The 15414-nt window shown below is 37.5% G+C and overlaps 1 protein-coding gene across 1 annotated transcript in view; it reads right to left on the reverse strand.

The window, feature by feature from the left end:
* LOC106878217 (NBAS subunit of NRZ tethering complex) overlaps positions 1-15414 on the reverse strand; it is a 132994-nt gene that overhangs the window by 101247 nt on the left and 16333 nt on the right. The window contains exons 11-14 of the mRNA XM_014927365.2: positions 14034-14097; positions 11522-11571; positions 9886-10029; positions 6071-6267 (exon numbers count right to left, since the gene is read on the reverse strand). Of these exons, the coding sequence (XP_014782851.1) occupies positions 6071-6267; positions 9886-10029; positions 11522-11571; positions 14034-14097 (455 nt within the window). The remainder of the gene's footprint in view (positions 1-6070; positions 6268-9885; positions 10030-11521; positions 11572-14033; positions 14098-15414) is intronic.

A 15414-nucleotide genomic window follows, 5' to 3' on the forward strand; every position in this document is an offset into this window, starting at 1 on the left:
GATGCCCTTCCTAACGCCAGATGTTATTTATTTAAAGACATTCAAATTCATAGAGAATATAGTTCCTTGTCCTAATAATATATATATATGAGTGAAGGACAAAAGCCCCATAGTTAAAGTGTGAAAGTGGACAAGAGCCCCACGATTATATTTTTCGATTACTTTTTTGTTTTTTTCACCTTTTATTTGTTTCAGTCATTAGACGGAGGCACCGCCTTGAAGAATTTTTAGCTGAACGTATTGACCCCCCCCCCAACACACACACCTTTTACTTGTTGCCGTTATTAGACTGCAGCCATGCTGGGGTACCACTTTGATGAATTTTTAGTCGAATGTAACGACCCCAGAATTGTTTTTAATGATTTTCAACCAGCACATGAAGCTAAGCCTAGAAGCCACGTGCTGGAAATAACAGCCAAATCTCTTAAAAATTTTTTTAGAACCCCCTCGGTTTTTTTTTCATTTTCTAAAAATCTTTTTACTTGCTTCAGTCATTGGACTGCGGCCATGCTGGAGCACCAGGTAGAAGAATTTTTGATTGCAGAAAAATCAGCATTTTAAAGTCTTTTGTTTTCTCTCAGCACTTAGATTAATGAGAATAAGTTGACCTTTTGCACTTTCTCAGGCCATTGATGGTTTAATAGAATTATGGCGCCGAATGCTAGTCATTCAAGCGTACTTCTTATTGATTTTATGTTTATACACATTTCTTGAAGTAAATGCTTTTCCTTTTGTTAGAATTCAGACAATATGTAGTAAAGAGTCTTGTGTTCTGTATTCTATTATTTATGTTAAGGCTGATTTATTTTCACTTTCAAACTTTAAAATTATTCTAAAAACGAGGAAATAATTGAAACACACAGAACATACTACTGTGAGGAACATAGATGTTTTGACACCGTTTTTCTATTGAATATATTTTGCTTACTTAAATTAGAAGGTTAATGTTTCCGGGTCAAGTTGTAAACATTAACCAATTGGAATTTTGGAAATTTTTTTTTTTACAACCGCGATTTATGTTTTTGCTTACATGAAATTATAAGAAAAAAGTTATGAGATTTGACTGTTATTTCTAGCATGTGGAGAGACCTTCTAGGTTTAACTTTATGTGCTAGTTGAAAATCACTTAAAAAAGATTCTGGGGTCGATATATTGGTGACCGGTAATAAAGTCACAGGAAAAAAGTCATAGTAATAGTCACAATTAATTTATGGTGGCTGGTAATAAAGTCATAGGAGAAAAGTCACAATTTATGGAATCCGAACAAAACCCCTGTGACTTTTTTACCTGGATTCGATACATTCGACAAAAAATTCTTCAAGGCGGTGCCCTAGCATGGCCGTAGTCCAGTGATTGAAACAAGTAAAAAGACTTCAGGAATGTAAAAAAAAAAAAAACCGAAGAATAACCAAAAAATATAACAGAGGGGGGGTATAAAAGATTTCAAGAGATTTGGCTGCTATTTCTAGTACGTCTAGAGACCTAGGCTTAATTTCATGCGCTGGTTGAAAATCATCTGAAAAACTTCTGGGCTCAATACAATTGACTAAAGATTCCTCAAGGTGGTGCCCCAGCATGGCCACAGTCTAATGACTGCAACAAGTAAAAAGAAAAACAAAAACGAATTATATCACAGAAGTGGTTTTGATCAAGCTTAAAAAAAATTCTGGGTTCCATACAGCCATCTGGCTGCAATCTAATAAATATAACAAATAAAAAAAAATTCTGGGGTTGATACATTCAACTAAAAATTCTAAAAAAGGAAAAAACTGTGGGGCTTTTGTCCCGATCCCGTGTATGTGTGTGTGTGTGTGTATATATATATATATATATATATATATATATATATATATATCTATATATATGTATAAGGTAAGAAAATGGAGAATTGAGGATGTGTACTTAATTTATTTGTATCATAGTTTAAATTTAAATTCAAATCGAAATATATGTACGTTTTTGAGTTTCTTTTGTACTTTTTAAAATTTATCTGTATTTAAATTTTTACTTCATTAACTATACATCTTCAATTCTCCATTTTCTTGCCTTATTATTAATAATACTTATTATAATAATCCCTAGCATATTGTGGAGGTTTTCTTCTAATGTGATTGAGATTAAACTGCACACCAAACAGTTAAAGAGAAGAAATTACTGAAATTAGTCATTACTCATTTTTTAAAACTTGGAAATTATCAAATTAGACATTAGTGTGGGGAAAAAATTGACTTGGAATCGAATGGAGAAAAGAATATTCATTGTTAAATATCAAAAATTATCCAGATATTTTATTAACAACCTCAATTACAATCAGGTCAAAGTTGAGGAAACATTTTTTGAAAAAAGAGGACCTGCCATCTGATTATGTTTCAGACTCACTCAGCTTCAACAACAATAACTATGCTGATCAACTCCTAAATATAATGTAGCAATACAAAATGATGATGCAATACATGCAACGCAATGATCTCAAAAAGGTAGGGGAAAATAACAATAAATCAGAAGTTACACCTTTTGCCCACTCCACTGATATATATATGTATATGTATGCACGCGTGTGCATACATACATATACATACATACATACATATATATATATATATATATATATAATGCTCTGGTACAGCAGGATCTCTGTATGGTTGCTATTTGAAGTATTGGCCCAGATTTTGTTCATTCCTCTCTAGCAAATAATGCTGCCCAGGTAAGAGATTGAGCCACAAAGAAGAGCGAGACTTTTCCAACTGCCAGGACAAATACCCAAGACAGCTATACAGTGAGTACCATCAGAGAGATGAAAAAAGAGAGGGAGATCCAAGAAGATATGGTACATCACCTTCAAAGAAAATCTGAAACAACTTAATATCACCTGGGAAAACAAAGCCAACCATGCTCAAATACAAAATTATGAGAGACATCTTGCTGCATAGTGTACATCTAATTATATGGCTGGAACTAAATCATACATACATACATATATATATATATATATATATATATATATATATATATATATACACACACATACACACCACACACAGAGTGACCCAAAAAGATGGATATATACTTCTACAGCAGATAACCCAAATCTTCTTTCTTTTCAGATTTCACCCATCAGAATTAATAATAGCATCAAGACTTAGCTTTAAACAAAGGAAATTCATCTTAAAATTCTACTAGAAGTATGAAAATGCAGTTGAAGTCCAACAGCAGTATAGAAGAGGGTTTCAATCAGATCTGCCTATGTGGATAACCATCTATCAAATCAAGAATTTGAATCTGATAGAACTGTACAGGATATACACGCAACGAGGGTGAGAGACATTTGTCAGTGTTCACCCAGGATGGGTTGAGCTGGATCCAAAAAGCAAATCCACAACATGAAGAACAGAAGTTGATCACACTTAGTGATCACAGATGACTGACACAGCTTGACAAATACAAAAGATTCAGTGACGGCAAAAATGACCAAAGACTTCCAACTAGTATAAGTCTGCTACTCTCATAGTCAAACAACTAAGTAAATGTGAATTCTTGTGGCTACACAAATCTCTGACCTAGACTAAAGCCAATTTTGATGACAACGCTGCAACATGTGTCCAGTCGATGTAATCTATCTTATCTTTATTCTGGCTTATGGCAGGGGTAATACTAAGGTATCACAGGGGCTACTTCAAGGGATGTGCCTGCAGATGCAATCTTTGTATCGGCTACATTGATTATCATGCTCTCATGTGATACATACACATTGAGGTGGTCAATGGCTGACTGGACATCTATGTAGTTGTCACCAGTTATCACAAGGCTATGCAGACATGTTGCTGATCTCAAGAGAAATTGAAATCTTGCTGAAAATGACATCTTTAATGATACAATTTTAACGACCATAGACGGACAAAGAAGTTAAGTTTACATTGGTGGGATATGAATAACGACAATGTCTTTATCTTTTGTTTCCTGTAAATTTGAACTATACACACACACATACATATATACACACAGTCATACAAATATATATGTGCATGTATTTGACTACATCTATTTCCACACTGACACTGCACAAGCAATTAAGTAATATTACTGTGCAGTTTAAATTGGGGACTCAACATCTGATCTTTTTCCAGGGAAATCTGGAGTCCATCCCACTCTGTTCAATATCTGCATGAACTGGATGCTTGGCTAAATGATCAAGTTGTGGAGCACTCATTGGTAAAACTAGAATTACTGACCTGGACTTTGCTGATGGTGTGGTTATTTTTGCTGAATCTGTGAAGGACTTAAGGAATGCTCTCTTTCCACTGAGTGAGGAAGCAGAACCACTTGACTTTAGACAAAGATCCAGTCTTTTGTTGCCTTCCGAGAGGACTCCGTCTCATTTGTCTCTGTTGCAGGTGAAAATGTCAAAGTTGCTGACTGCTTCACTTATCTTAGCAGTGTGATCAATAGCAGCATTAGCTCTAAGTCGGAAGGCTTAAAAAAACTTAGTAGACTGCTGGTGAACAAGGGTGTTTGGTGCTGCCAATATCTGAGCAAGAGGACAATGGTCCGGGTCTTTAGATCTCTGGTCTCCTTGTCCAGCTGTATAGTTGCAAGACTTGGACACTGTTGGGGTTCTTAGGAGTCATCTGAACTCTTTTGGTACTAGGTAGCTTCACAAAATTATGGGTTATCATTGGTCGGATTTTGTATTCAACCAATGACTCTACTCAGAAGCTGAGATGCATCCTGTTACTTGTATGATACAGGACAGTCAGCTCAGACTGTTTAGTCATGATGCTTGATTTTCGAGAATCCAGCTGAGGTGATGGCTCATGTTGATCAACCACATGATCACGGCAGATGAGGAAGTATCTGGCGGAGATGGGGACTGACTGGTACGCTACTCAAAGGATTGCACAGAACAACCCAAGCAAATACCAACAAATGTGGATGCAGCAATCTGCTGCAATGGTGCATTCCCCCATACCTGACCTGAATTAAACAATATGTCCCACAATTCAGTACTTCAACATGTAAAGACAATTAAGGGCTAGTATGAGGAAAGAAAGCCATAGAATACTGCCCTGTGAGATCTTGTTCAACCTAGAAAGAAGAAGCTGATATAAAAAGAATGATCTTGATTGTGATGTGTGTGTGTGTGTGTGTGTGTGTGTGTGTGTGTGTGTGTGTGTCTGTGTGTGTGTGTGTACATCATTGTCATCATCATCATTTTATTCTTTTACTTGTCTTAGTTATTTGACTGCAGCCATGCTGGAGCACTGCCTTAAAGGGTTTTAGTCGAAGAACTCGACCCCAGGACTCATTCTTTGTAAGCCTAATACTTATTCTATCGATCTCCTTTGCCAAATCGCTAAATTACAGGGTCATAAACACACCAGCATTGGTTGTCAAGCGATGGTAGGTGGATACACACATAAATATATACATATACATGATGGGCTTCTTTCAGCCTCCGTCAACCAAATCTACCCACAATGCCTTGGTTGGCCTGAGGCTATAATAGAAGACACTTGTCCAAGGAGACTGAACATGGAACAATGTAGTTGGGAAACAAGCTTCTTACCACACAGCCATGCTCGTCTACTTTTCCTTGCTGGCAGGTCTTGGATGGGTTTTCTCAGGCAGAATTTTACCACCAATTGCCTGACTAACACCCATGCTGGTGGTGCATAAAAAAACACCATTCGAGCATGGTGGTTGCCAGTGCCGCTTCACTGGCCCTCATGCCAGTGACACGTAAAAAGCACCCGCTACACTCACGGAGTAGTTGGCGTTAAAAAAGGCATCCAGCTGTAGAAACTTTGCCAGATCAGATTGGAACCTGGTGCAGCCTTCTGGCTTGCCAGCCCTCAGTCAAACCATCCAACTCATGTCAGCATGGAAAGCAGATGTTGAACAACAATGATGATGATGACAATGAATATATGCGGGATGTGGCACCTATTGTAAAACTGCATATACTGTATATGACCAAAACAGATGCTTTTGTACGTAGATGAAATATTTGTGTTCTTATTTTGATTCTAATACTAGCAATGTCCAATCAATGATTTATTACACTTTTACTTACTTTGGTTTCTTTCGTGGTGGTTGAAATCGTTCATTGTCTGTAACATAATATAGAACTTGTTTGGTGTACTGAGAGGTTTTTCTCATCCAAGAAATATCTTCATCATCATCACTGTCTTCAAACAATTCATCATCAGACGATGAACCGCTACTGTTTTGTGCCAATGCATGACGCTTAGACACAAAACGACAAGAACACTGAAATAGATACAAAGCAAGAGTATTTGAATTTGTCATAATGTTTATATATTAATAGAAGAAGCATGTACAAGTTTCCACATGTATCAAATCATTTTTCTAATTTTTATTTAGTCCATATACATAGTATCTGGTGCATTTCTAATCCTTCTCAAGCGAATGTTTTCAGTCATCATCACTAAACCTCCATTTTCCATGCTGATATGAATTGGCTGGTTTGACAGGATCCACTGAGCCACAGGGTTGCATCATGCTTCATGTAAGCTTTGGCATAGATTCTACAGCTGGATACCTTTCCTAATGCTAGCCACTTTAGAGTGTGTATTGGGTGCTTTTCCCATGTCACTGGTAGCAGTGGGGTTGCCAAGTACCTTACAAAACAGAAAAGAACAAGAAAAGAGCAAAAGGGAAAAGCCTCCTTGAGCAAATGAGGGTAGTATTTGAGAAGTTGGAGAGATTTTAGGACACTGGCTCAGGGACTAGGAAATGAAAAGGCATAGGAGTGGTGGGGAGGGAGAAATAGCGGTACATAAGAGGTAACTATAGTGAGCATGTTGGCAGACAAGAGAGGGTGCTGGGATATATGGTTTCTACTTCTGCATGTCAATATTTAGATAGACAATATAGACAACCGCTAAAAGGTTACAGTACATCATCATTTAATGTCTGTTCTCCATATTGGCATGGCTTGTACAGTTTGACATAGAGCTGGCCAGCTGAAGAGCTGCCCAGGCTCCGTGTGTTTTGGCATGGTTTCTATGACTGGATGCCCTTCCTAACGCCAACCACTTTACAGAGTGTACTGGGTGTTTTTATGTGACATCAGCACAAACACTTTTACATGGCACTGATATGGGTGTTTTTCACATGGCACCAACGCCCACAAGGTTAGGATCACTCAGCTAAAAAAGGATGTAGAGGATATGTTGTATGCAAAGACAACCATGATTCCACTTAGCTTGACATGACTTTTCAAGCACAGCAAACTGCCAGAAGTCTTGGTCCTTTGCCATTCCCTCAGTGAGGCCCAACATCTGAAGATCCTTTCTCACCACTTCATCCCACATCTTCCTGGGTCTGTTCCTTCCACATGTTCACTCCAAAATTAGAGACCAGCATTTCTTGATGCAGTTGTCCTTATCCATGTGCATCACATGACCATACCAGTGCAGTCTTCTCTCTTGCACACTACATCTGATGCTTCATATACCCAGTTTTTCTCTTAAATCTGTCATATATGCACACTGACATTACCTATCCTGTGGGGCATGCTGACTTCATTTCTTTCAAGCCTTCACATGTCCTCAGTACATATATACTTATCACACTAGCATCACTGTGATTCATTGACATGTGAACAGATAGTACTCTCTGTAAACTGGTTAGGAAAGTTAATTATTCATTCATCATCATCATCGTTTAACGTCCGCTTTCCATGCTAGCATGGGTTGGACGATTTGACTGAGGACTGGTGAAACTGGATGGCAACACCAGGCTCCAATCTGATTTGGCAGAGTTTCTACAGCTGGATGCCCTTCTCATTATCAATTACATATTACAGCTACTGGCAACAAAGGTCTTTTCTCTCAATACAAGTGTCAGGCAGACTGCAATTCTAATGTTAGCAAGATATAGGCCTTAAATGCAGAATAACTACAAACACTAGAAGGAAATGAAGCTAGCATGCTCCAATGGATGTATAATGTTAGTGTGAATGAATGCTAAAGTACACATGAGCCTAAGAGAAAAACTAGGTATGAGAAGAATCAGGTGCAATGTGTAAAAGAAGAGGCTACACTGGTACAAACACGTGATCCACACAAAACTGCCAAGCAGTCAAATTAGTGGAACCTATGGAAAAGGGTGATCAAAGAAGACTCGAGATGAAAGTGATAACTGCTAGGCTGAAGATATTACATCTCATGAATGAGGTGACAGAGGATTGTACTGACTGGTGATAGGTGATGTTACAAAAGACTCATTCACCTATAGCAAAACACAGGAATAGTGTTTAAGAAGCTGTAAAACATACAAGGGGGTACTGAAAAATTTCTGTCTTTGAGGGTATTACAAAAGGCCTGGTTGGAGGCCCAAACTTCCAAGTTCTGTTACAGGCCTTAGAAAACCTGAAAGACCACTGCAACAAGTGTGTTAATCTGAGAGGGGAATATGTTGAATAAAATCATAATTAACTGATCCTCTTGTATTTTCTTTTACCCAAAGCAGGGAACTTTTCAGCACTCCCTTGTATGTGTGTGTGTGTGTGTGTGTGTGTGCTAAACCCATCTTACCACCCAATTATCTTTCATCCTTGCTCCTTCCATGACACCCACCTCTTCATCACTCACAGCACTCTTTCAAGTTACTTCTATTGCCACCCAACACATTCTCTTATCCTTATATCACTACTTGCCCTTACACCTCTAGGATGCCCTTTACTCTTTCTTTTGCTGCACCTACTCAGTTTTCCTCTAACCCATCCATCTCTCACTATTCTCTCTAATTCCTTCCTATTTGGGCTCCCTCCACTGCCCCCTCATCTGGGATGCTTTTGAAGCGTCCACACTCTGCTCTTCTGCTTCCCCTTATTTCTGAGGTACCCTCCAGCATCTCTTTCTCTCGCTGCACTCACTTTCTGCCTCATTTTTATCACAGCCCTCGCCCCACCACCTCACCATCCCTTCTCATTTCTACCCCACTAGCCTACCCTCATGACCCCTCACACCTCACCTTCAATGACTCACTCAAAATTCTTTTCCACCTTAGCCTATTGCTCCCTCCCTGCCTTCCTGTCCCCTTTCTCTCACACTTTCTGCAATACTCACTCTTATAAGCTAGGAGAGCCCCAGAACGGCCCTACACAACCCACCTTATCACCTTTCCACTTTATCCCCTTCTTTTCTCAATAAGCTTCAGTCAATTTTTTCGCCCCTGATCCCTGTCATAGCTCCACCCACCCCTTAGTGACTACTCCTCTATTACTCTTTACTCTCACCATTACTACTTTTTGCAACTATAAATCTGTTCCTCTCCTCTTACCTTCCCTCATCCCAGCATCAAGAATCATCACTCTTGCTCTCTCTTCTACTTTCCCTAAGTCATAGGGTTTACTCTAGGCTCTTAAGTTTGCAAGTTAGGAGATGATCAGCACTAGTGGCAGGTGTCATGAAAAATAACCACTCAGTATATTCTGTAAAGTGGTTGGTACCAAGAAGGGCATAGAAATTAAGCCAAACTAGACATTGAAGCATGATGCAGTCATCTGACTATCAGACCCAGACAATTCATCCGATTGATGCCAGCATAGAAACGGGGTGCTAAATGATAATGATGATGACAGTACCTCCACCTAGTCACAACAGTAAACAACCACAAGGAAAGGTAATATACTAGATTCAGTCACTCTCTCAGGCAATATGAGAAGGCAAGAAACAAACCAATGAGAGAAACAAGCTCCAAAGACACAATTACTCACTATATAAAAGCAGTCAATGAAGGACACTGAATAATGCAGTCTTGGATGCAAAGTGTACAAAAATAACGATGGGATGGCCATGCCTGGAATGCTGGTCAAAAAATAAAAAAAGTCATCAACACAAAGAAAGCAAGAAATATTACCTCTAGACCTAGAAATCTTCCCTCATATGTGCTTGTTACTCGGGGAGAAGGTTCAAACCATTCAGGATGAGCACCAAGTAAGTTTTTCAGGGTATTTGTGGAAACAAGGCTCACAGCTCCAGGACATCTTGCAAGAATTAAAGCCTAATATAAACAATATACAAAGAAAGAAAATTAAGATAGTCTTGGTTCAGAAAGAGGAACTTCATATTAGGTTGGATTTTTTGTTGTTGTTTTTTGGGAGTTTTTTATGCTGCTTTCACAGATTCCCATGACTCTCTGTTTCCATCCAATTCCATTATTATGAATCTGAATTGGGAGCTTGAGTCATAGTGAATCTTTCATCAGCTGATTACACAATCATGAACACTGCTCCTATGGATGCGTTGTAGTTACTCTCTTGATAGAGATTGGTAACCCTGACCATTCATCTTCTAGGATTCCCTCATTCAGCATCAATGTAAGAAGCACCTTTGGCTCACTTGAGCTCTTCTGCTACCTCTTCACAATCTGTCATACTGCAGTCCCATGATTTTACCACATCTCTGGCAGGGTGGTTGAATGGGTACTATACCTTGTCAAAGGCCAGCCCATAACTATATAGAGCATGGCCATCACTCTGTAAGGTATTTTCAAAATACCCACATACCCAGACGTTAGTAAAAGAGAGTAACACAATTAGGTTAAAAATTTGGTATATGCAATTGAGGTAGTATTTAATTAACATAGCCATCTATGTATCATACACAATGTATACACACTGCTGATAGACTAGTTGCTGCAACATTTATCCTGAAACATTGCTTATGAACTTGTATTAAAAGCACAATAAATACTAGAGTAGTGGCTATTTACAAAATCAGTAAATGTTTACTCACTTCTTCCCATATCAGAGATGATGAATTTTTGTCCATTCATGTGACTGGCTGTGAGTACTCACCTTTGAAAAGGCCCCAAAATGCAAATGCCTCTGGCACTCTTGCTGGTCACTAGTAGGATGAATTTTTGACTTTTTCTCATATTTAATGCAGTTTTAACACAGCAAGTCCATAACAGATGTTATCTTAGGACAAATCCTGCAGAAACTGACCTATCAACATTTAACTTAACTTTTCAACCATAAAGCAAACAGATGAGTACCCATGAGTTTATAGGAAACAAATTCATTTTATATCTTTCTTTTGTAAAACAAAAAAAAATATGATTTCTAAGATAGGCACAACACTAGAAATTTTTGTGAGGTGTGCAGTTGGTTAACCCTTTAGCATTTAAACCAACCATATCTGGCCCAAGTATTCTACCTGTTTTATGCTCAAACCAGCCAGATCTGGTTTCTCACATCTACTCTACAGTGTTATTCTACAAATATAAAATCATATCATCAAAATTTCAAAGCTGGGATAATGCATGATTAATTCAAAAACAATGTAAATAAATAAGCATTACATTTGACAGAGTAATCTGAATGCTAAAGAATAGAAATACAAAAATGCACTTTCCCCAATGCTCTAATGATGCTGCCAATCCTTAATGGTGGTGGGTAGTGGTGAAGGTGGTATGTAACCATTATAGAGTAATGAATTTGGAAAAGTTAAGCATGGACTATACACAGATTAGCTAAAATAAAATATCTTACGTTTTCTGACCACCAGTTGATATCTATTAAATTCTTTGATGGCACAAGATCTGAAAGCAAAATGAGGAGAGATTTATTGGTAAATATATATCCGACTAGTTTTATACATAACTATATTATCTATATATATATATATATATATATATATATATATATACACACAAATAAGAGGAATGACCAGCAAAAGTGGACTCCTATATGCTAGAAATAGATGCCGAATCATCTAACCACGAAGGATATGTTCTCAGTAAAATTTCAGCGAGACGACAGACCGTAAAAGGGCAAGACAAATGAAAAAATACTAAATAAAAAACGATTAACCTACGTACCAATGGTTCAGCATCTATTTCTAGCATATAGGAGTCCACTTTTGCTGGTCATTCCTCTTATTTGTGTATGTAATATAATTTTAATCTTCGGATTTTTTTAATATGCTGGACCACTGGTTTTAATTGATTAATATCAATTTCTACTCTTATTATTAAATATATATATATGGTTACAGCAAGTTAGTGTAGTTAAAATATATTTAGTCTTACTATAAAACAATAATATCTTGTTGCAATTCAATCTAAAGCTGTGATTGCACACAAAAAAATTATGTTTATTCATAGTTTCTCCTAATGAAGAGTACTGGCTTGTGAGAGCCCTGTGCTGGTGCCATGTAAAAAACACTCATGCCAGAACCATGTGAACACACTTGTGTCAGTGCTATGTTAAAAGCACTCAGCACACACTGTAAAGTGGTTGGCATTAGGAAGGGCATCCAGCGACAGAAACTTAGCTAAATCAGACTGGAGCTCTTCTGCTTGCCAGCTCTGGTCAAGCCATCCAACGCATGCCAGCATAGAAAACGAATGTTAAAGGATGATGATGATGATAGCTCTACACTACATTCAATAAATTACATGATGGCTATATTTCTGCTTGATGAAGGAGACAAGAAACTCTTGGAACACATCATGGACTGCCATGATTTGCAGCAAAACAATAATAGTTTCAAATTTTGACACAATGCTAGCAATTTTAGAGGAGGGGGTAAGTCAGTAACAGCAACCCCATTGCTCTATTGGTACTTATTTTATCAACCTCAAAAAGATGAAAGGCAAAGTCAACCTCAGTGGAATTTGAAAGCAGAACATAAAGACAGATGAAATGCCACTAAGCATTTTGCCCAGCAAGCTAACCAGTCTGCCAGCTCACTGTCTTAAGCAGCAAAATTAAATATTGGTTTTAAATTTTGGCACAAAGCAAGCAATTTCAGGGGTGGGTAAGTTGATTACATCGACCCCAGTGTTCAACTGGTACTTACTTTGTTGACCCTGAAAGGATGAAAGACAAAGTCCACCTTGGCAGAATTTAAACTTGGAATGTAAAGACAGACAAAATGCTGCAATGCATTTTGCCCTGTATGCTGTCAATTCTGCCAGCTCGCTGCCTTAAGCAGCCAAGCACAATATTAGTATATTGATGTGTTTATCAGTGTTGTAGTCACAATGTTTCTATCAGTATTCTCTCTTTGAGTGACATTCCAGAGTTAGACAAATGATTCATCATTGTTTTAACAACCATTTTTCCATGCTTACACAGGTCAGGCAAAATACAATGTAGCAAATTTTCTACAGTTGGATGCTCTTCCTGTCACCAACCTTCAACTGTTTCCAAGCAAGGTAACATTTCCCCATGGCCTGACTTTTTTCCATAGAAGACTGGAAACAAAGAACCCACTTGTATAATGGTGATACTTATTTACAATTATCATGATGTCAAGACAAATACACACAAACATTCACACACATACATGCATGCATTTGAACATACACACACATAGATATGCAATAGGTTTCTTTTTGGTTTCCATCTACCAAATCCACTCACAAGGCTGTGGTCGACCCAGAACTATAGTAGAAAACACTTGCCAAGATGTGACACAATAGGACTGAACGAAAAACAACATGGTCGGGAGGCAAACTTCTTAACCACACAGTCTCTAAAACAAGAACATTATTGTCCCTTAAGACAACAGGCCAGTAATTGGCCAGAACCATGGGGACTCAACCATGATACCTCTTATCAAAACTCAACAAACTATAAAATTCATATCTTTAAATACCAAATGTTATTAATGGAAGACAAATTATGGAATAAAATATCAAAATTGATGAAAGGGGAATTAAATTAGTGAAATGTTAGAGTGATTGTAGCATTTCCTTCTTTGCTAATAAGTTATAAGTTTATATTACCTTCTAAGTGTTCAGAACTGTCTTTTAGACAGGCATTAAAGAAGAAAATAGATTCCATGGAAACTAGTGGATTGTAGTAACAAAAAACATAGTTAATAAAAGGTATTAACTTTAGATATGCCTAGTCAGTAGTACTCCATTAATTTTAAATGGTTAAGGAATAAAAATAGACAAAGGAAGAGAGACACAGAGCAAAAAATTAAGATGTGTTAAAAAAAGGGAACAAACAAAAGGAGATAGGAAGATTTATATCTTTGCATCATACTTGCCTTTCAAAAATTTCTTTTTGTAAGGATTCTCCAAAAATTCCTGACTGATATCATCATAACCGGGCTGTGAAAGAAATAAGATATTTACAAAAACATAATATGGAATGGCAGAGTTCATTAAAATAATGTTACATGGCTTGTAACATTCAAAAACAAGCATGTCTTGTCATTCAGTTATTATAAAATGTAGTAGTTGTAGTTTATTCAGAGTATCTAACAAGATACTTAAAGGCTACACACTTAGCATCTGATCGACAGTGATTGAGTAAACATTGATGAGAGGCATTCCAACCATGACCAGCCCATCTTTTTGTATATCAGGGGTAGTGGCGACTCGTAGATAAAATTAGTGGAGTTGCTGCTTCAGAAAATTTTTAGCCATTGTTTTGATATTGAGTAAAAGGAAACAAACATAAAAAGAAAAATTTATACAAAAACTTGATCGATTCTCGTTTTAGCCACTGCCGAGTAGTGTGTTTAATTTGTTCACTGAACACTGCCACAAATTCCCCCTTGTTTTTCAAAAATCACCCCTAAAATCACAAAATAAGGGGGGGGGGGGGATCTGCCCTATTTTTCAAATCCTGGCAGCAACACTGTAGCTGGAAGTAGGATAATAATCTAATTCTACACTTTACCACATTCAAGAATATAAATACGTTTTTAAATACAACACACATGGAGTCAAAAAGAAACATTACCTTTGACCAGCACACCAAGGTCGGCACTGCGTGAAGCACAGTGCTCTCTCTCCCTAGCATGCAGCTTCCTATCTCAGACATGTGAGTATGTGCACAACAGCCAAACACCACTTCGCTGGAACTGTAAAGTGCACAGTCCTATACAAGGATATTTGCATATTTTTCATAAACTAGGGAATGGCTACTGACATTAAGCTTAAGAATTATATAATGTACAAGTATAAAGAAAGAATTAAGGAAAAACAGACTCATTATATTGAATGCTATCAATAATATCGAGTAGAAATAGGGGGTGCTGCAGTTGTGCAGTGTCTATACACAAGCCACTACTGATCAGGGGTTATATGGCCCAATGTATCCTTGTTACTTAAGAGGGAAGGATATGAAACAAGGAAGAGTATTTTGCTATTTTCAGCAGACCAAGCAACTGCTTAGAGGCTCTTTTTATTAGCTCACACTCATAGTATTGTTGCTTATATTTCTCATATATTCATTTAAGAAGTGATTAATTTCTCCCAACCTGAAGATGAAGAAAATCTGGAATGCCTGTAGTTGCTATTTTCCTCACTCTTTAAACCTGTAATACCCAACTATAGTCATTAGGTTACAGAGAGACAAGTTTGGTCTTCAGTGATAATTCAACAACTCATTAACAGTTTCACCAGTAATTGTCAATGACA

The sequence above is a fragment of the Octopus bimaculoides genome, chromosome 15 (assembly GCF_001194135.2).
Source record: "Octopus bimaculoides isolate UCB-OBI-ISO-001 chromosome 15, ASM119413v2, whole genome shotgun sequence".
In the NCBI taxonomy this organism is placed as follows: Eukaryota; Metazoa; Mollusca; class Cephalopoda; order Octopoda; family Octopodidae; genus Octopus; species Octopus bimaculoides.